Source organism: Triturus cristatus, chromosome 8 (genome assembly GCF_964204655.1).
Source record: "Triturus cristatus chromosome 8, aTriCri1.1, whole genome shotgun sequence".
Lineage (NCBI taxonomy): Eukaryota > Metazoa > Chordata > Amphibia > Caudata > Salamandridae > Triturus > Triturus cristatus.
Genome location: NC_140591.1, coordinates 977,758,230 through 977,781,399, shown reverse-complemented (window position 1 = coordinate 977,781,399; position 23,170 = coordinate 977,758,230). Strand labels below are relative to the sequence as shown.

General features: G+C 45.4%; 1 protein-coding gene across 7 annotated transcripts in view; it reads right to left on the bottom strand.

Annotated features, from left to right (window-relative positions):
• The window catches only part of BCLAF3 (BCLAF1 and THRAP3 family member 3), a 604,159-nt gene that overhangs the window by 511,608 nt on the left and 69,381 nt on the right, over positions 1-23,170 (bottom strand). For all 7 annotated transcript variants that reach the window (XM_085622512.1, XM_085622513.1, XM_085622514.1 and 4 more), the window contains exon 2: positions 22,819-23,021. In XM_085622512.1, coding sequence (XP_085478638.1) covers positions 22,819-22,991 — 173 coding nt within the window. In that variant the 5' untranslated portion in view covers positions 22,992-23,021. The remainder of the gene's footprint in view (positions 1-22,818; positions 23,022-23,170) is intronic.

Genomic DNA, 23,170 nt, shown 5'->3' with positions numbered 1-23,170 from the left:
CTTCAGGCTTGCCGACAAGCAGGCAAGGGGGGGGGGGGTCATCAAATGCAGATATTTATTTTTCTGTGCCAGCATCTTTATTGATATGTATGAATGCACTGAGCAAGCACAATGGGCATCTTGACAATCGGTATTGTATAATGAACATGTGTAGACAATTGGTTTGGAGTAAATAGTCAAGCCTGAAAAGAGGCAGCTATGGGACTTAAGAGATGTGCTAGAATAAGAACTACTGCTAACACTAGTCAAGCAGAGCATGTCAGGCAGCGGTACTACTGGACTGGCACTTTATTGGGATTGTCATGATCTTTTACTTAAACAACTAACATTTTAAGTGCTGTGACCCTAAGCTTAGAAAATAAATAATCATCATGTTTCCCAAAGCAGGAAATAAAATGTGCTCATTTAGATCACTTTCAATACTGAAACATAACAGGAAAATGGGGGCCATAATATTTTATAAAAGATTAATCCTAGTGGTTCCCACTCTGGTGCAACACAGATCAGTCCACTATTGTGCTGTGTATGGGCACCAAAGGCCATTAGACTGTTGCGTCAGATTTCACTTTTAACTAGAGGTGCAAAAAGGAAGCCGTTATAGTTTTTCTCATTGGAGAAAGTGCTTTTGACTTCCCTTAGTAGCTAGTGGATAACCCAAGGCCCTGTGTCACAAAGGTATAGGTATATTTTCTGGCCGATCTCTGGATCAAGATTTACTTCAAGCAGAACTGCCCTGTCTCACTTGCACATTCTGATGGCCATGAATCCCTTTCCTGAGGCAATAGAAAAGTCCACTAAATAGTGTCCAAAGCTAATCAAACCCCTTTCTCTTGTGTCAACAGCATGAGGGCTGCAGCATTGGGAGAGAAGATGAGGGTCACTGTTACAGCATTATACACGGTGGACATATTGTTCATTTAACCATTAAGCCACATAAAATCCTGCAATACAGCAAATATTTAGAAAGTTCTTTTTAGGTCTCGCCTGATCCAGCGCATGCGCTGGTCTGGCGAGACTTTTTGAGAGGGCTCCAAAAAGGGCTACCAGGCCAGCCTAGAGCTACAGTGCATGGGCGCACGCGCGTCGCGCTTGGCCGCGATTACTTTCACTTTCGCGGCCGCTTGGCATAGCCAATAGGTCTCGCTTTTGGGACCTTATAAGTATTTAGTTATGCAACTGTTGCATGGCTAAACACTTATAAGGTCCCAAAGGCAAGACCTATTGACTATGCCAATGCTTTTTAGGTCTCGCCTGACCCAGCCCATGCGCTGGTCTGGCGAGACATTTTGTGAGGGCTCCAAAAAGTGCTACCAGGCCAGCCTAGACCTACAGTGCATGTGTGCGGGAGCACGCATCGCGCTTTACCGCTATTACTTTCACTTTGATCGCGGCCGCTTTGATGTTCTCCGTGAGGCTTCAATAGATTGCAGCAGTTAAAACAAGCATTGGCATAGCCAATAGGTCTCGCTTTTGGGACCTTACAAGTGTTTAGTTATGCAACTGTTGCATGGCTAAACACTTATAAGGTCCCAAAGGAGAGACCTATTGGCTATGCCAATGCTTTTTTTTTTTTTTTTTTTTTTTTTTTTTTTTTTTAACTTTCAGCCCGTGGCGCGCGCTTATTTTACTAATCCTCCTTTTCCTCTCTTATCTTTCCCTCTCATGTATACTTTTTCTGTTTCTTCCTCTCTCTGTGTTATCCCATATTTTCATTATTCCTTCATTCCTGTTTCTCGCTTTCCTTTGGTCTGCATTCCAGCCCACCACCCACACCCGCATGCATTGTATTACCCAAATCTCATTTATTAGCGTTTTGTCTGAAGGCAGAAGAAGCCCACATATGTCTCATCAATGTTTTATTGGGAGTATGACACAGTCCATAAGCCTCTCAGTCCCAGGGACAGCCCTCGCTTATTATGCTGGTTTCAGTGTTTACTTTTCGCCATAATTCACCGTATTTTCCAGAGCTCTGCTGTTTGTTATGTTGTTTGGATGCCAAGTTCTCTTCTTGCGCGGTACTTTCCAGACAGTAGAGTATAAATAAGGCTGCGCCTCGAGCTGTCACACTCAAAGCACGACTGGAAGCTAAGGACACTCAGTCCTCGATCTGGAAGTGATCTCTTGACCCCCGAGGCCCCTGCCTTGAAGAACGAGGTGAGTGGCAGAGATCAGCCAGCAAGGCTCGAAGTAATAATCAATACGCAGGAAATATGTGATCTTGGATGCAAGTAGTGGGTGGCACCAGGGGCGGTGTTATACGGGGAAGACTAAATACCTTGCATTTTATTTTTGCTGTCGTGTCTCTTGTGATTTTCCTGGCTAGGCAGCGCTTGCGCTGCCTCTTGGAGACATGTTGTTTACAATTCGTAGGCATGCCATTTGTTCGATTGAACACCGCTCGTGTTTGCCCCCCCTTCTCTTAGAACATGGACCAAGTACCCGTGTCCATCCACTGCTCCTGTTTTTGGACCTACTTTTTTATTTGGATTTAAGCATCACATATCAGTGTTCATTTTTTCACTTGCTCCATCCCCTCCCACCCGCCTGCTCTGTACCCTCTCACCCTCCTACTTCCCTGTTGTTTGAACCAGGTTCGAGTCTCGATGCTGGATATGAGTGGAGGTTCACTCACGGTCCGGTCTTACAGGGCCTAGGGTTAGAACCCCAGAGACAAGAGCATCGCATAGCAAATAGATCTTGCCTTTGGGACCTTATAAGTGTTTAGCCATACAACAGTTGATGTTGTTACAGGAAGGATATTGTGCTGCATAACTAAATACTTATAAGGCCCCAAAGGCGAGACCTTTTGGCTTTGCCAATGCTTGTTTACTGAAGGGTTCAAGGTGAACTAGACCAAATCCAATGTATTTCCTTTGATACTTGATTCTGCTATAGGAGAACAATGAATGCAAACTTTGGATTCCTCCTTGCGTATCAATATAAAGAGGTGGGTTTAATGACAGAAACATAGGAAAGGTTACACAAATGCAAATGATAAACTTGCAAAAAGGAATGAAGTTCCCTCAATGCTGGGTAAAAGAGCTATTTTGAAAATGGTGGTGCCATAATCTTTCCAACAAGATAAGCATTTCCATACACACACAGTTTTTTCAGCAGAAGCATGCATCTCATTCCCCATCAAAAGCTTGTAGAGGAAAACCAACATGTGGGTGGACACCAAACTCCTCTCTCAGCACTGCTTCTAAAAGCTCTTTATCTAGTGATTACATAAGTAAAGTGAATGCTGTGCTGTCGAGCCAGACTCAAGAAAATAAAGGGAAACGTTTAAGACAAAAAATGTAACTTTCTTTTTCTTTAAGCAAAGTAGCAGCATCAATGAGAAAATAAGAAACGGAAAGTAATAGAAAGAGCAACAAATAAATACAAGAAAAGAAGCAAACATGTCATAAGATCCAAAATATGCTGATTTAATTAATTCCCAAAGAAGAGAAAAATTCATAGAGACAAAAGACCACAGGTCCTTCACTGACAGGTTAAAGCTAAAATATGACAACAGCATTAACTGCTCTTCTGATTAGGTCTCTAGAGCGGTTACTTTTTATGAGAATGACCTGCAAGTCCCAGGAATGTTTGAGCTATTGATCCGGATGGCATTTGCAGCATAGTGGTGAAAAGATTTGTGGTGTGATTAGGTTAAATAAACCTTTGCTCCTTTCAAGAGTAGAACTAAGACCAGTACCTGGGAAGGCTGGTCTTAGAACCCATGTAAATAAACAAGTTACTTACCTTTGGTAAAGTATTATTTGGTAGAGACATAGCCTAGCCACAGATTCCTTAGCTTTTGAATTCTCCCCAGGCGTCAGACTGGATCAGAAAAATGTTCAGCAGTATCTTTGTACGCCGGGGAACAGCACCTTACGACTCTGTGATGACATTGACTCAGTGAAGTCATATAAGCCCCCTCTGCCACGCGGACCTCAGTTTCTTCTGTGAAATCTTCTGTGCTAAAACACAAAGCCACTATAGAAACTGGGTGTTGAAACAGAGTGCCTAAAAAGATCACTGTATCTTTAAAACATAATTAGAAAATGGAATGAATGGTATGATAATATCCAGACAAGGCTCATAAGGAAAGGCGCATTGTTATGACAAAGCAAATGGATATGAAAGTATGGCAATAGCAAGTCAAGATTTAAGAAGACAAAATGGTAAGTAGAATCACATAATTACGTGAAACAGCGATCACTGGTATACAAAACCAGTACTGAAAATGGCAAAACTCTTACTTTAAATATAGTTCGCAGAAAGGGGACGATGGGCAGGGCAAAAGTAATTTGTTCATCTGATAGAGATATCTAGCCGCAGATTCCTTAACTTTTGAATTAAATACCATAACCATACCCACCAGGAGGAGCATCTGTGAACTAATCTGATCAAAGCTCTGAAAAAGAACCAGCAAGTGGAAATTGATCACAGACCTCTCAAAGAGAACCAACTGGTCTAAATTGACCAGGCATATGTAGGAATTAAACTAAAGAGAATAGCTCTCCAAAAAAACCGTGTCAATGACCCCAGACAATGTAAGTAGGGAACAACCCCGCAGGCACATAAAAACCAAAGCCTCAAGGGGGTCAGGATAATAACCTCACAGAAGACATCTGACAACAGTCAGACAATAATATTTAACCCCCTTAGGGTAAGTGAGTCCTTGAACTAGAAGGGGTAAAGGCAAAGTGAATGCCATGTAACCCGCATTCTCTATATCAGTATAGAAATGTCTGCAGAAAATCAGTCTTGATAATTCCAAAACAGAAGGGCTTCTGAAACCCATTGTCATTAAAACAAAGACTAATAAACTCACTTAATGCAAGGTCGGGAACATAAATCCAAGTATCAAGACAGAGGAACATCATAGTCCATCTTTAAAACAAAAGCCTTTTTTTTTAGACAAATTGTAATAGTCTTAGTAGGTCTCGCCTAGCGACACAGCGCATGCGCCGCACACTCCTGGCGAGATCTATTGTTGTCGCTTTGGCTTGCGAAGCGAGGGTGGAAGCTCCACCTACGCTTCTTATTGGTGCGCCCGCCAAATCCGTGCTTTCTATTGAGAGGGAAGCATGTTTGGTTCCCTCCCGGTCTTCCTTCGGCGTGCCTGCCTGGACAGGGCATGTCCACACGCCCGGACAGGACATATGCATACACGTGTAATGACAGCGTCTTAGCAAAACGCGCGCATAGCGCCCTTTCAGTTTCTTTACTCCCCGCGTTCGCTTTCTTTGTTTAATCACTTATGATGTTGCATCGCCCTTTATTTAAGCACGGCGCCCACCTTTAAGTATATGTAATTAAAATACTCTTCCATGACATCTGGTGACTCCACAAACTTTCCACGATGTTTATCATGTTACTGGCATTTTCAAACAGTATGAAGGAAGTTGTGAAAATTGTACACAAAAATACAGGCACGTCCATTTGCGAGTGTGCAGTGAATTGGAAAGTAGATTGCAAAATAAAAACTTCATGACAGCATTAACAAGACGGAGCTCTTCACCTTACAATGGGTTGTTTGAGATCGCCGAGCAGAATTTCTTTTTTGCCTGCAGATTTATATAGCGTGAACTCGACCTGAAAGTATCTGAGCGCGTTACAGGAGCACCATTCACGTTAGTTACACCAGGACACAGGTTTTTTTGGTAGGCTTCGGGAGATGAATTGATTTGCCCAGAATCACAGGGTGTTGAGCCAACGCCGAGGCTCAAACCTACTTCCCCAGCTCCAGAGTCGGCAGCTCTGGCTGTTAAGCCACATCCTGTTATTTGCACACAGCTATGCCGAAGACTGGCCGCCGGAGTAACATCCGCTGCTAAATTACCGTTACCTTGCATGCACATTGATTCAGTCATCTGGCTCGGAGACGTTATGAAAGACTGTCTGATAAATTATCGCCTGCATACATAGCGCACCCTTATATTGGACCTGTGTTCTTGTGCTACTTTTTAATAAATATTAAAGATATAGTCCACAGAGGAGAACCTAGAGCAGACATGATGACAGGTTTACGTTGGCTGTGATGTGCATTTTCATTGTTGCATTCTTGGTGCTGCTCATAAAGCCCCAGTGTCTGACTCCGAATAGGACCTGGACTGCAGCACAGTTTTAGGTTTATTTCTTTAGAGGCTGCGGAGCTCCTAAGGGGCTCAAAGTTAAAGTGTCATCTAGAATAAGCTTTGGGGGTAAGGGTGAAAGCATAAAATCAAAAAGCGTAAAAGCTAATCATTATTAGAAGACGTATTTGTGTGCGCTTGTGTATAATTAAAAAAACGAGGCCCTTCGTGATTTCACCCTTATAGACAATCATTAAATATTATTTAAAATGAGTAAATGGGTTTGACTCTTAAGAGCAGGTCTAGGAGAGTGACGAGACACACTGCTAGTGTTGGCTTATGTAACTGGAGGTGTAGCAGAGAGAGGCGGCTGTAATGTAGACTCACTACAATTTGAATTGTTTTAATAGGACGGCCTGGATAAAAAAATATTCATTGCTCCACCTGCATTACCTTCCACCATTTTAGCGCTCCTGACCCATTAAAAGGGGCACTGACATTGTGCAGCTCATTCCTGGCCCCACTCAAAAACACACATCCACCACAGGCGATGCCCACCGAACGACGACAGAGGCAAGGGTAAGATACTGCAGCACACGAGTCTTCCTAGCACAGCTCAAACATTTTTACATACACATTTCTCCTTTTTAAGGACGAGGGTAAGTGTTCCATTGAAGTCACCCCTTTCAGAAACAGGAAAACCTTGGGTTGACTAAACAGCACGTGAACTCAGACCCACAGGAGGAGTAAGTCTGTGTGCTCCCCACCCTCCTTGCAGACATTGCTTGGAGTCATACTTCAGGACTTAATGCCGCAGCGTGAGAAACCAAGGGTCCTGGCATATCAATGCCACCATTGCTCCAGCACAGCAGGAGGGAGGTTAGACAGAATAATACTCCGGTCCAAGTACGTTAGTAGATATGAATGGATGCGCGCTACCTCTAGGGGTGGATACAATGAATGATGTGGTCTTAGTCCGTTAATACAGTTTCGCCTGCTACTTCACGGTACCGGATTGCATCCGATCAACTAGAAGGTTTTAGTGAACTTCCTGAACAACTCGCCACACCCAGAGAAAAAAGCAGAGCTAGCCACCAAGGGAATCATTTTTCCAATAAATTTGGGAGAGGATCTTGAATACATCTGCCTGCCATATTTTCAGTCAAAATGGACTCTGTCAATTTCCACGGGGACGCGATTTAGCCATAGGAAGACCCCTTCCCTTCCCCTCCCCCCCCCCTACATCCCATCCCTAAAAGCAAGTAAGAGCTCTTCAAAGGCAGATCTCGGAGAAGATACTCCACCTGTTCCTGGCATTGTGTGCAGCAATGGGGGTGTGCCACCCAGTCTATAGTAGAAAAGGGGGCAAATAGAACATGCTTGAGAAATGCCACAAAGAGAAGTTCGGCTGGAACGCACTATGCCACAGACAAATGTCAAAAGGAACAGCCTCTCACAAAGGCGTGCAATGCCCATTGGGCTCAAAGGGCTTCAGCCCCCCTCAGTCGTGTGTGTCAGCCCGGGCTGAGACAGCTTCTAGTTGCGCCTCTGCTCTCACATAGGAACAAACAACCACATATCGTTAGCAAAAGGGAGGAAATGAAGATAGGAAGACCCGAAAGACACTTTTGTCGCACAAGAAACTGCAATTCTCTACTGCAAGGCAAAATTATACTTGAAAAAACCTATGAGGAACCAACTCATCAGCTGTAGCAACAAGCATTTGCAATGCAATAGGTCTCGCATTTGCTAGAGTTTAAGCTATTGGCATTGTAAATGACAATGCCTTTTATTTATGTTTTAAAAACCAACACGTAAATAAAAGGCATTGCCATTTACAATGCCAATAGCTCAAACTCTCACAACTGCGAGACCTATTGCATTGCAAATGCTTGTTATAACATATAGCAGAACTGCATCTCAACATGTGCAAACACATATGCAAAACACTTATGTAAACTCTGTATACACACAGATGGATAAACAGAACTGAAAAACCAGTCCCAAAGTACCATACAAAATAATATCAAGAGAGAAACAGCACCCTCAATGAAACACCTTGGGTGACTCAATACGGAGATAACACTTCCTGTCAAAAGTATCTTGAAAGGCTGTTACTAACTAAAGAAACCCCACATGAACATGAGCCCTCGCCAGCAGCAAGCACTTACAACCACACTTGCCTAGCAGGTCAAGATTAACAGAATAAACCAAGCACCTGACAAATACCCAAAAAGGGAAGCTAGTTTGGATTAACTGTCCACCAGGCATATGAGCCAAAATCCAATCTACTGTAAGGCAGACAAGTGTTCAGGTACATATATTTAGTTCTATAAGAATACACGAAGCACAAGGACATATGTTCACACTATAATCCCTTGAAGGGCTGTAAGGAGCAGAAATAACAAATGGTTAACAGAGAAACAGAAATGCCCCAAGGACACAGAGAACATCAAACCTCCCGATAGGAAATGTATAACTATCAATAGTACCAATGCCAAAGAGTATGGAAATAAGCAGGATGTTCTTTAAGTACAGAAAGATCAAAAAGCAAACCTTACCTTCTGATAGAATAGAAATCTTTTCAACCATGTAAGGCATTGTCGTAAACATTTCTAAAGTAAATATTCAATCTAATAGAGTCATCAAGATCATGTCTCCACCAGACAAGACTCCACCAAAGACAAGTAACTTGTCCAACACTGTATCTCAGATGACCTTACAAGCAGAGCTCACAGAACAACCATGTTTTAGAAGTGAACATAAGAATAAGTATCAACTCCAAAAATGGAGGAAACCAAAACTTCAGAGGAATACACATCAGACACTCTGAGCTTGCCAGATGTAAGTCCTCCAGCAAAGAGGAGCACACTTCCATGGAACCAATTCCCATGTGCAGGTAAAGACCTCAACACATATCAAAACTGGCATGATCCTTTTACCAGGAATCAGAACCTAAAAATTATCCAACGCAAAAGCAATCCATGCACTACCTGAAATCTATGAAAAGTGCACACCGTTAAAGTAGCAAAAAGGTCTGTGTTGGCCAACCTAGAGACCAAAAGTACCCTGAAGTGGAAATTCGGAGTATTAGCAAAAAAACAAGCATACACTCCATATACAAGGTCTCACATGCGGCAAAAATAACGTGTCTCTATTAGAAATACTACAAGTCAACAGTAATGCATACCTACATACCAAACTGCTTCGAAAGAAGCATCTGAAAAGGTAAACTTCCTAACTGGAAGGCACATCACCTCAAAAGGGCCTATAGCATTAAGCCCATTATCAGAGGAAAAAAGAAAAAGAATATACCTCAGGTGTCCTTATACCACTTACACTTTTACAGACACTATTGAAACAATAACATCTGCACCCCGCAGAAACACCAAACCGGTGTTAAAAAAAGAGGGACATGTCAATGCCCTAACAATTTAGGCCCTGTGAGAGAATAAACATCCAGTGTCATTTATATAACCCAAGTATAGGGTCAAATTAAAGAACATATAACAGAGAAAGAGTAGCTAAGACTCAGTATCGCTTCTCCTATCACAGAAGCGTCTCAATGCTGAATAGACCTAAGCCCAAAAAAGATGGACACCAACAATGGGCCTATCGACTTAAGTCGCCTGCACAGCCTCTGAAAATCTGAAGTACTTAATCATGCACGACGCCAGAGCACCACCGAACATGTCATGGCCCAGCCTACTGTATCAGTAGTACCCATACCACATCGGATTATCAGCTTAGCTGCTTTTGACCATATTTAGTCCAGATTTCAACATCAGAACGGAGGCTATCCGAAAGCGATGACAACATAGTCTGCAAGGTATCTCACAGAGTGTGGAAAGAATGTCCCATAACACAAGACGTGTTGATAGACCTTAACGCAGAACTAGCGGAAGCAAAGATCGGTTTGCCACATGCATCTGGACTCCGAGTCCCTATTTAATGGATTCTTAGGTGAAGAATCCATATCTTGAGAGGCTGTAGCGGCCTGAACTACTAGGCTACGCGTGGAAGGAGGTCTGAGGAGACAAACTGTATCTCCCGGAGCAAGCAGATGCCTGCGAGATATAGCGCGGTCCACCGAGACCTCTGAATCAGGCTTTGCCCAAGTACCTAACAATATGTCGAACAGGGCTGCATGGTTTGGAAGAACCGGCTTTTCCCCCCAACTGACCTCAGTAAAGGACATCAATTAGAGGGTCGGGTGACTTCTCCACCATAGGTGATGACCACTCCAACACTGCCGCCTCTCTCTTCAACATATTGGCAAAGGAGGAACTTGGCTCAGTAGCAAGACTAGGAGGGGAAAGTAACCCCGAGGCTGGAGAGGACTCTAGCCCACCACCAAGAGCAGATATCCAACTCTCCTCCACCTGAGGTGGAATAATCTCAGAAAAGGACTGAAAAATCCCAGGCCCCCTTTAATCACCTGTTACAAGGTGACCCTCCGAAGTCGCTCTCTGAGAAGGAAGTGAAAATGCCACATTCTCCCCAGCTTGCTCTACCGACTGCACCAGACGCCGATCGACATCTAGAACGCAACGCTTCAACGGCGATAGGAGACGCTTCAATCGGCGCCACCAACATCAATGTGGGAGTCAGCTGATTGATAACAGATGCCGAAGAAGGAGTCCCCGAAGGGCTGTGCACCGGCGCAACAGGAGTTGGTCAACACAACCGGTACAAACCAAATAGCCCCAACTGACACCAAGGACAAACCCACCAGCGTGGTTCCACTCACCTCCTTGGGACCTATGGGAGCTCCAGTGGAAGGTGGAGGACTAAAGATGAGAAGTAGAAAGTTATAATACTCCCTCATCTGTGCCACCAATGCCCTGGCTCCAGGAAAGATGGGGGAGACAAGAGGCAGAGTCACAAACGGCCTCCTCAACCGGCAAGCGGGTGGAGCAATGGGAGACTGAGGCTCTACGCAACGAAGTCAGAGAGTACCGCAACTTCAAACGCCTACGCTTAACCTCGGATGCTTCTCAAGTACGAGGTCCTGGAGAACAGCCCCTGTTCCTGGAACGGCCCCATGACCTCCGTTTTGGAAGATGAAGTCAGAGGCCGTGAATTTTCTGAGGTCCGCGCCAGCAACTTCATACAGCCTTCCTTGAGCACCTTCAGCATCAGACTCAGACTGAAAAATTTCAGATCCTGTCTGACACCTGGGGAAAATTCAAACGTTAAGGAATCTACAGCTAGATGTCCCTATCAGATAAGAGTGATCAAGCCTCCTTGGCAAATTATAGCTTTCTTGAAAAGCTCAGTTTCTTAAGTAAGATCCTTTCAAAAGTACTGCATCTTCAAATACTTAATTGGTTCTAGGAGATGGGGCTAGCTAATAGAGTTCAAAGTGAGTGACAAACATTTTGCTCAGCTCACCACACACCTTGTAGGATTCTGGTTTGACAAAACAAGAAATAAATAAGAATATATTGCGTTTTTTTCGATCTTGAAATAGTAATAGATTCTATGTCAGGACCGGAGGCGAGGATTAGGCTCTATCTTTCTTTAATTTCAATAGCAGCACTTCAAAGTTAAACAAAACCACTGTTCCCATGAACCACAGGGAACCTAATACAAAACAATAGAGAGTGTCCATGGGTAGACAGTCCAACATCCATGCACCAATCACAGGGCTCCTGGGGGTATGTAGTCCTCTATCCCTATCCATTCCTCCTCTTTCTTTAATGCTGGCAGCCTGAGATAAGTGTGGTTTCCCTTCTTACATTGGTTGTGGGGAATGTCATGTTCTCATGTAGTAACAGTTTTATGTTTCACTCGCGCTTCACGCGCGCTGTATGCTAATGTGATTTTGGGATCAGCTGGCTTTATTTAACGCGTTCATTTGCAGCGCGTTTTTTCCTGTCAGTTTCGGTCATGTTTCCGTTTTTCTTAGTCTTGCTGATTCTAATCTTATTCCCTTCAGCAGCTGTGCGAGGGAGCCGCTAATCAGGTTTTCCCTCGCTCGCTCGGCCGTGGGAGCGTTCTTCCTCTCTAACGGCCGGTTCTTTTGGTGCTCAGGCTCGCGGTGCTCCTCCTACCGCTAGAGGGCGCCTGGCGCGCGCCTCATCGGTGAAACGTCTGGCATTCTGCGCATTCCTCACACGCTTTTCAATGCCTGAGACGTTTCGCCGAGGAGCCTGCCCTGCCTTCTACACCCGTGTGGTCTGTTGTCCTGCCCTGAGGCAGTGTTTATTTCAATGCCCCCCCACCCCCTGAGCCTTTTTGAACGCTCGCTTTGCGAGTCTGTACCTGCCATTAGGCAGCAAGTATTTACCTGCATTAGGCAGCAAGTCTCTTGGCGATTCCAATCGCCTTGGGGGTGGGGTCTGTATCAGTTATACTTTACTAACGCTCTGCAGAGCCAGTATTGGGTCCCATATTGTTGGCAGGGTGCCCTAAGTTTTTAATTGCACCAGGGCTTGTTCCCTTCTAAAACGCGAGCATTGCCCGCACCGTATTCAGGCTGACACCCAGCCCCCCTACACTATAGAGGTTACCCTCTTTTGCCCCACTTACCTGCTTGACGCCCTTCATTATTCATGGAGTCTTACGACGAGGAGGCTTATCAGCAGGACGGTCAGTGGGAGGAGGATCCCCTAGCAGACCTACAATGGGAGGAGGACTATTATGACGCGGTGGACGATTCTGTCCACAGGGCGGTTGAGCAGGCCATGGGGCCCTTGGAGGATCGCCTTTCCCGTAAAATAGAGCAGGCGTTAGCCAGGGCGCAAAACCTCCCTCCGCCCTCCTCCGTTTCCGGTGGTACTCTTGTGGATACCCAGCCTCCCCCTGCCAAACGGCCTAAAGAGACTGGAGTGGATGTGGATGCCTTCGCTCGCCTTAAGCAGGCGTTCTTAGCGAGTAATCCCACACCGGCACCTCCTGCACCTTCGGGGGAGGTAGCAGACAATGCTGACGACGAGGCTGGCCCATCCCGTCCCTGGCGGCCGTCCCGTCCAGAACAGACTACCGAGGCGCAAAACCTTTGCGCCAACATGTTAGACCCTGATGATATTTTGCATCCCCGCTCCTCGGACTGGGCTCCCTCAGAAAAAGTCACCCAGTATGTCGCCAGCAGAATCCGTCGGCCGTTAGAGGCCACAGCCAGGAGCTGTCTTAGGGCGGAATGCCCCCGGCCTTCTCTGGAGGGCAAGGTTGCTGCTACACCTGAGATTGACCCCCACATGGAGACATTCCTGCAAAGGTTTGTCAAGGACCCCAAGCGGGGTATTGACAGGTCCTGGCGAGCTTGCCAGGATAAACTCCTTGATGTTCTTGGACCTGCCACAAAGATTCTTGATATGGCCGAAGAGGCCAAAGTATCAGGCTCTCTGATTTCTCCTGATACCCTCTCTGGTTGGGCTCAGCGCGTTGTGGTGTTCCTAGGGAACGCCAACTGCGCACTCTCTGCGGAGAGACGCCGAAGCTTGCTCATCAAGGTGGATCCCAAGCTTGGCGACCTCGCTGACTCTGAGGCAGGCTCCGTGGCCCAGGGAGGCCTTTTCAGAGAACCCTTTATTAAGGAATTGGGTAAATTTGTCAATACTTTCACCTCGCTAGATAGAGCCCATTCTAACATCAGGAAAGTTTTCCGCCCCCGTGTTTTACGGGGGGCCGGACGAGGCAGGGGCCTCTCGTCCGGCCGTCTTAATCAGGGCAGAGGGCAAGGCTCCGGTAATGGCAACTAACAAGATCAAGCCAGATTCGGAAACTTCTACCCGACCAGAGGTCGCAGAGGAAAAGGCAGAGGCGGTCGAGGCAGTGGAGCTTCCAACTCGTACGGTGAGTGTTCTCCCTTCTTCCCTTCTAAAAGTGGGGGGCCGTCTGGCGCATTTTTTCCAGGCCTGGACTTCTGTCACGGGGGACGCGTGGGTGCTGCAAACGGTCCCACATAGACTTCCATGGAGAACCTTTCCAGTCGGCTCCCCCTCGCCCCCTTTCTTTTTCGGCCGCCAACATGGCATTGGTCGACATAGAGGTCTCCGCCTTATTGGACAAGCACGCTATCGTCGAGGCGCGGCCTCACTCCAGAGGTTTCCTCAGCAATATTTTCTTGGTCGACAAAGCCGACGGGACTCAGCGTCCAGTTATCAATCTGCGGGAGTTCAACGAGTGGCTGGTTTACCGCCACTTCAAGATGGAGGGCATCCATCTCTTGCGCGATCTCCTCAGGCCCGGCGATTGGATGGCGCGTCTGGACCTCAAGGACGCTTACCTGGCGATTCCGATTTTTCCTCCGCACAGTAGGTTTTTGCAATTCCAGTGGCGGGACACGGTGTACGAGTTCACCACCCTCCCGTTCGGTCTGTCATCCGCCCCTTGGTGTTTCACCAAGGTTTTTCGGCACGCGATCGAACGTTTGAGGGCATCCGGCATGTGCATGATCGTCTACCTGGACGACATTTTGATTATGGCCCAATGTCCTCGGGTTTTGTCGGAACACCTTCAAATGGCGGTGAATCCCCTTCAGAGTTTAGGCTTCATTGTCAACGAAGCGAAATCCGTCCTGATTCCGGCCCAACAAGTGACGTTCCTTGGATTTGTAATCGACTCGGTGGCAGCCACCCTCAGCCTCGCAAAATGACCAAGATTCATCACGAGATCAGAAGATCCCTCGCACAGTCGCGCCTCTCCCTCCGCCAACTGGCCCGCATAGTCGGTCTTCTCTCAGCCTCCATCCAAGCGATTTTTCCGGGCCCATTGCACTACAGGGCTTTACAACGCCTGAAGGCGCGGCACCTTCGCAGGGGCCTCTCCTACCCCCGGAAAGTCCTCCTTTCGGCCGAAGCCAGAGAAGAATTGCAATGGTGGCTTGCCAATATGGAAGCCTGGAATGGGCGGGCGATCTTCGGTTCCGCGCCCGATATCATTATCGAATCCGATGCCAGCAGATCCGGATGGGGCGCACGATGTGGCGAGTTTGCTACAGGAGGTGTGTGGTCACCACAGGAACAGCGGCTTCACATCAACTGCCTAGAACTGTTGGCGGGATCTTTTGCGATCAAATGCTGGACCAAAGACTCGGTCCGTTCTTGCGTCCTCCTCAGGATGGACAACTTATCCACAGTGCGTTACATCAACCACCTGGGGGGAACCCGCTCTCGAGCACTATCCAACCCTGGCGGCGAATTTTGGGCAGTATTGCCTCGACCATCATGTTTCCGTCACGGCGGAATACCTTCCGGTCCACAGCAACCAAGTGGCGGATTTCCACTCACGGCATGTTCAGGACGTCAGCTTGTGGAAACTTCATCCGGGGGTGTTTGCGGACCTCCAGAGCATCTGGGGCCCGTTTTCGGTGGATCTGTTTGCATCCCGGTTGGATCACCAGCTGCCCCGGTTCTTCAGTTGGCAGCCGGATTCTCAATCCTCAATGTACCGGAATTCTTTCCTTGCAGGACTAAACCTTAGCCAAGGTTCTCGCTTACGCTGTCCTTTGCTTCCGCAGGCGATTCTGGCAAACAAGATTCATGAGGATCTGGGACTGGCTGGCCTGCAGCATCGAAAGAGGAGGAATGGATAGGGACAGAGGACTACATACCCCCAGGAGCCCTGTGATTGGTGCATGGATGTTGGACTGTCTACCCATGGACACTCTCTATTGTTTTGTATTAGGCTCCCTGTGGTTCATGGGAACAGTGGTTTTGTTTAACTTTGAAGTGCTGCTATTGAAATTAAAGAAAGATGGAGCATAATCCTCGCCTCCGAGTCCTTAATAGAATTGAAACTTTCCGTTACGTCAGCTAGGAAATTTTTCATTCTTTTGACTAAATTTAGCAATGACTAAAACATAATAAATGGGTAAATCTCCTCAGTTATTCTTAAGGGATTCAGATTTTACGTTCTAACTGAGTGGAAGTACCTACTGGCCGAGGTACGAGTATGACCAAACCGCTTCTCATGACTAACCCATAAAACATGGCTGTTCAACCACTTCTCTAATTTATAAGTGATTACATTTTTGGACAGGTTGATAATCGTTTACCAAAACAGAGTAGGGAACAGCCATCTGCCCTTTATGAGGATGACACTGCCATTTTAAATCACATAAATACTAGCCTCCAACACTCACTGAATATTATAGTAATGTATTGTGAAAATAAACTTAAAAATCAGTTGGATCAAGATTATAGTCTTTAGGAAGTCATCTCTTAATAGGCAGTTCTGGATTGAACAGGCCAGAAAATGCTGTTAACAGAACATTAGAGAATGATAAATTGCAATGCCCATATCCTCCCCCATTGGAGAACAAAGTCCTTTGAAAGGGGCTCAGCTTGGGGCCTACTGCAACACAACATCAGATTTGGGGGCTCTTGCTCCTGAAAAAACATAACAGACTTCATTGAAGGAGTGCTTTTGAGAGAAGTCTTCAGCTTCAGGAAATCTTTTGTATCCTGGTTTGACTTTGTAGTTTGAATTTTCCAAACGGTTATTATCCAGGCCACTGGAATTATGCAGCCTTTTCCGCATAAATATGAATTTAACACATTTACCATATAATTCAATATCTGCTGAATAATCTGCAGACTCTAATGGATAAAAAGTTACAAAAGAAATAGTTGACAGGTATAGTTGCGCAGTGGACAACCCTTTGAAAAAAATCGACTGCTCCCCTTTCAACTCTTTGTGCATTTCAGTGTTAAAGTGGTACTGAGGAGGCGAACCTTTAGCCAGAAAGTGTTAACCTTATAACAAAATGTGCAGCACTACGCCATACAATTAGCATGTTTTGTCGCAAAATGTAGCCATCCCTGCAGCATTAAGTTGGTCTCCCCTGCTGCATAGTTACAGTGGCCCTAGTTAGTATGCTGATTTATTAAACATTGCAAATGCAGATGGTGGTAGCATATTGGCACTGGTTTGCTTTGACACTGACCAAGAGTTGACAGGCTAGCAGATTTTTCAAGCCTCCTCTTTAGGTTTATGAAATTTGTAACGCACACAGCTAATCAGAGTGTCCTGGGGCGAACCTGGTAGGGGAGAGGTGGAAAGGGCTATATGAAGAGAAACGTCTTGAGTCTCTTCCTGAAGAGCATGGGGTCCTGAATGCTGCGGAGGTCCAAGGGAAGCCAATTCCAGGATGAGGCCGCCCTAAAAGCAAGAGAGCTCCCTCCACCTCTCTTAAGGTGAAATCGCGGGACGTGGGCACGAAGCTGCGTTGCTGAACGCAACTGTCTGGGAGGAACATAAAACCCGAAGTGTTTTTGCAAAAATGAAGGATCGTGTCCGTATAGAGCCGAGTGAGCCAGGACAAGGGATTAAACTTGACTCTTTCTGTCACAGGAAGCCAGTGGAGATCGCGCAAGTGTTGCCTCACGCTGGTCTTTATGGGAATATTAAGAAGAGTCCTGGCAGCAGCATTCTGGACTGCCTGTAGTCTGTTCAAGAGATAGCTCGGCAAGCCCACGTACAGGGCATTAGCATAATCAATGCGTGATGATATCAGAGTAGGGGTAACCGTTTCACTTGCTGACTTAGGGAGGAAAGGTAGAAACTTTGTAAGGGATTTTAGTGTACCGAAGCACTGACCTGTAAGCTTCTTGATCTGAGTAGAGAAGTTCAACTTCTCAGCGCACCATATCCCTAGGTTTTTGGTGGTTGAGAGAGGAAGCTTCCAAAAAGAAGAATCTCAATTTTTTCCTCGTTGCACTTTAACTTTGCAGAGGAGAACCATTGGAAGACGGCTGTAAGACAGGTTTTAGCTAGAGAGGTAGAGGAATCATTTTTCTTCCATGTGAAGAAGAGCTGGGTGTCATCTGCATAAGCGATGATCTTAGCTCCAGGCTCCTCAGCCATCTCTATCAGGGGAGTGACATATATATATTAAAAAGAAGGGGGCTCAGAGAGGACCCCTGAGGCACTCCCGTGGTCACAGTCATGGGTGGGAAGTGGGGGAGGGGGGTGGCAGCGGGGGGAGTCAGACTTGTTGTGATCTGCCCCCCAGAAAAGACTTCCACCATTTCCAGGCATACCCCAAAATTCCAATTTCCAGGAAACGGTCCAGAAGCAAGGAATGTGTCGAATGCCACTGAGAAGCCCAACAGAATCAGGGCCACCCTACCGCCAGAGTCCAAGGTTTCCCAAATGGCTTCAGCAGCTTCGAGAAGAGCCGTCTCTGTGCTGTACGTGGCTCTGAATCCCGATTGAGCTGGATGGAGCAGGCTGTGAAGCTCGACATAGTTGGTCAATTGTTTGTTAACCACTTTTTCACATACTTTCGCCACTCCAGGAAGAAGAGAAATAGGGCGATAGCTGGAAAGGATAGAGGGATCCAGAGTAGGATTTTTCAACAGTGGCACGATTTTGGCATGCACCGTGGCTTCTGAGAGGGACAGGTTGATTAGTCTATTAAACACGGGGTTGACCATCTCTGCGACCAAGGACAACAGTCTAGCCGGGCAAGGGTCTGTCGGTGAACCCAATTTAAGAGACTTGAGGACCATCAATGAGTCTAACAGAGCAATTGGTGTAAAAGCCACCAGAGTAGGTGATGGTTGCAAAGCTGGAGTCAACCCGTTAAGTGGTGTGTTCCCTACAGAGAGGCGATCTCTGATGTTGATGTTGAAATTAGCTTGGATCTTATAAACAAGCATTGGCATAGCCAATAGGTCTCGTCTTTGGGACCTTATAAATGTTTAGCCATGCAGCACATTATCATACTACCTAATGTTTCACTAAACTGTCTGATAATCATCAACTATCTTCTGTAGAAAGCCTGGAGGACCTGAAAAGTGGACCTAAAAAGTGTGCAGTACTAGTTTGTGAACTCCATTTCCCATAAGCCTCCGGGGGGTGTGCTATTTTACTAATATTTATTACCACGCACAATCTTGCTTCCATTGTCACTCGCAGGTTAGTGGAATAGATGGGAGTGACTACACTGCTCATCAATCATCATATAAACGTTCCTGTTGTCCATTGGGGTGAAATGGGGTGGTGATGTGGACGCTGCATGGAGAGCCAAGACGGCCCTCGGTACGGATATACTTAACAGAAATGTTAAAAAGCAGGAAGTTTTCAGCAACTACCAAAAGGTGCAGCTCAATAAAACAAGAAAAATTCATATTTTTTCACAAGATGTGTACACTAATATTATTTGTTATATAATAAAAAGTTTTGATATTAAATATCTATACATGTGTATCATAGACTCTGTTCTATCACTGTGTTTTAATGTTTTTGTCAATTATTGCCTTTTGGTAATTTTCCTTCCTTCCAGAGCACTCATTTGCATAGGTCACGTGTTCTAAACCAAATGGCTATCACTGTGTGGCGATCTGCGGACGGCTTCTCCTGAGCGTCCTTCTTCTGTGTTGATGCCTGGGGGTTCGGCTAACTGCTGCATGGCTGTGTTAGAGATTGAGAGTGGCGCTGCACAGGTGAATTACATGCGCAACTTAAATAATTCAAAAACACGTGAACTACTAAGCCCAAGAAACGCCATACCTTAGCCACCCAGCTGAAGAGTGGGGACTGGACATCCTAATGCAGCAGGCAGACCAGGCGAACTGCCCCCCCTGCTATCTTCCCCCTTGGAATCTTAGCGCCCGAAGTAAGCTTCCATTGAAGAGCTCTCACCGGGGTCGGGGGGAGGGGGGGTCGTTGGGGGGGGGGGGGGGGGGGTCCCTGCGTGCTGAGAATCACACGCTGCAGGGGACACAAACACTTATTCCTCTTCCACTTGAGCTCAGTAACCGGCTGGTGTCCCTGCTGACATGTCTGGCTCGTAAGCGGGGTTCCGGCGAGAAGTGAGTAAGTTCCTCCCTTCGACAACTGACCCCGCCTTCTCCAGTTTGTCAGTGCGAGCAGCGCTCAGAAACCAGGAAGTCGCAAAGGGGCTGGTTCTATACGACACAGCGATGGGAAACTCACTCTGGAGTTTTGGCGGCTTGTTAAACAAAAGCGCTGTCATGAAGGCAGTGTAACTCTTCGTGGTCGCACTTGGCTTCTAAAATGCGCTGAGTGGTTAACAGAAGCCAGTCAAAGACTATGGCAACTTAGGATGCATAGACGTGCCGCCCCAAGAAAAATTTACACCAAAACATTTTTAATTAAAAAAGCGTTTCCTGCCTGCAACTGGTTAAACAAATATTAAAAAAGTGATTCCTGCCTGCAACAGCAGATACTTTCAACGGCAGCCAGGAGAAAAGCATTTTGTACCGCCCGGTATTAGAAGACCGCGAGTGGTGCATGCGTACTGCAAAGAATGTAAGGAATGCAACTGCGACAATGCGCGTCGCTGCTCGCTCGAGACCCAAAGGCCATGGGAGGGAACATTTCAACAAAAGGTGGGACAAACACAGGCGTTCTGCCATTTGTGTGCTTTCTTCTTTGAAAGACACACGCTATGGCCAATGAAATCTGTGGGAGTTAACCAAATCCCACGGAGAAGTCTGTGGGAAGTTTGGAGTGCTTACAAGAAGCCTCCCCATAGAGTAGCGCATGCGCGCTGCGCTAGGCTCGAACTAAAAAAGAAACTGGAGAGTTCTAAACACCATGCAACCAATGTGGGATGAGTAACAGCTTCCACTCTTGTGAATAAAAACAACGGTTAGTCTAACAAGCCCGGTGTTTAAAAGATATTGAATAACTCAGATCAGTGGAAGGGTCAACTTTGACCTACATGAATGTCTTATAATTCATCATAGTCGAACATTACTATTAGGATTGGATCAACTGCTGTTTTTACCAGTCGGTGTGCACTGTTAAGATTACTCAGGAGGGGGTCTCAGTTTGACTAATTTTTCCAGAACCGCGCGAGAAAAAAGGTATTATTGGTTGACTTTTATTGCATTGTCTAAGGATGCAATTTCTGAGGCTTTCTAATATTTCTGGTGTTTATGAAGAGCCAGACACTAAACTTAAAAATGTATAAATATAACAAGAAAACAGGTCTTTCTTATCAGTATTTCTTAGTTTATGTTAAGTCCGTTGTTATGCTTTTAATATTGAAACCAAATAAAACTATACATAAAGTGAAACAACATTTCTTGTAAAGTCTCACACTCCATACACAAAGCGTATGCAGACTCCGAATCCCTGGCTACTCCTAGAAATCAATAAGACAAACAGAGAATAGACTAACAGATAGCCCTGCAATTAAAAGAGTAGTGAAGAGAGAATAGAAGCAGCAAAACAGAAAAAACAGCCATTTGAGAAAACAGCCACTTCAGAAAACAGATTACTAGAAAACAGACATTTGTAGCGTGCACAGGTATAGTTCAAAACACAAGCAAGGAAACACCAGAAGGGGTCAAACTAAAGGCTATGCAGAGGAGACAATCTACGACCAACTGTGAGAGCCCACAACAGTGGCCTGCATACATTTATGGTGGAAGACTAATACATAAGGAGACACAATAAAGTAACATTATAACACTGCAATATAGGATATATAATGCACTCTCTATTCCGCCAGAAAAAGGTAACAATGGAATCACTCAATCAATAAAATGGCTGCTGACAGAAATAAAGGTTGTACTAATGGAAAAAAATCACAACTACTTCTTGTTACAGGATTCTCAATCCATGGTATTTACTCTCTTCTGTACACAGACAGAACACCAACACAATACCTAGAGGCGCAATCAGAGATTAACCCAATAGCGAACAAAGCAACAAAATAATCCAATTTGTCACAGAGGCAATTCAAAAAGGCTACAGTGACAGCTTAAGAGAGGATTTCGTTACGAATAACACACACGCTCTAGACAGAAGATATATTTGTCTCAATTAAAGTATTATAAAAAGCATCTCAAGAAGATTTAAGAAAAACCTAAACATTAGCTAAAGCCGTCATAACTATGATGTGGTTAATTCTTGCCCTGACACAAAAAACAAAGGCAAACTGGAAATCACTAACTCAGTTGTACTGTGGAAGCTATGGAATAAATATATACAGCTAGGGGAAAAACAGGCAAAGTACTAGGGATGTAATTAGCATGTTTATGTACTGATAGGTTTCCGATGGCAAATCTTTTACACAGAAACACTGTGAATTGCCTATTTCTAGCAAAAGTTCCTTTCTGTCTCGATTCAGTCTGTGTCTGTATGGACGTACTACATCTGTTCAATGCTGACAGCTGTAGGTTGCAAGCAATTCACACTGCCCGTCATATCAGTCAGTACTATACCAACCAGCTAGAATGGCTTTTAGGTAGGTCCTAATGGAGTGGAGTTCTATATGCCAGTATGTATGAGGCGTTTTCCCGCTGTACAAGACTGATTCATTCTCTTCCAAAACCATGACTGAAGTGACATGTTTTCTTGTTTCACTTGAAAATGCAAAATAACATTGTTTAATAAAAAAAAAAAGAATGACTTTAAGGTCTGTTCGACAGCACGGTACCTTTCAACCTGTTGCTTTCTTTGGCCAGCCTCTCAATCACGTTTTGGCTCAGCAGAGTGGAGTATTCTTCTCCCCGATATTCCAATTGAGTGTATACTTCTGTGCCCACTCGAGGTCTTGTACTGCACTGCACAAGGACCTAATTTACAACTATAACCCTCCTTCAATTCCTACTGGCTTTATTGGGCTTATGCTGCACGCATTAACCCAGACCTACCAGCTTAGCAAATGCTAGTTACAGTAGGGTTTAACTCCTCTAATGTCTTGCATTGTAATGTAATGCATGTCATTTTCTTTCACTCTGAATGTCAAATCAAGTAGCTTGCCTTTGTATATCAATTTTTGCATCAGCAATCAAACTATCCATACAAAGAATTACATTTTTACCTATGTTTCCACCTTGGTGATCTGGATCGTGATCTGGATCGGGAATGGGAAAGGGTTAGTGACCGTGACCTGGACCGGGACCGGGACCTTGGTCGTGACCTGGATCGTGACCGGGACCTTGTCCTGGATCTGGATCTAGACCTGGTCCTGGATCGTGATCGTGATCTGGACATTTTTCAGCACATGAGCCAGGATCCACAGTTCTGATGGTGTAAGGAAATAAAAAAACTAGATATTAATTGCCATACAGATATTGCAATATTACATACAGCTCGATCACTTACTTCGATTAACTGATGAAGTAATTAACGTAAGTCTTTGTTACATCAGAAGCAAGAGCAACACACTTATG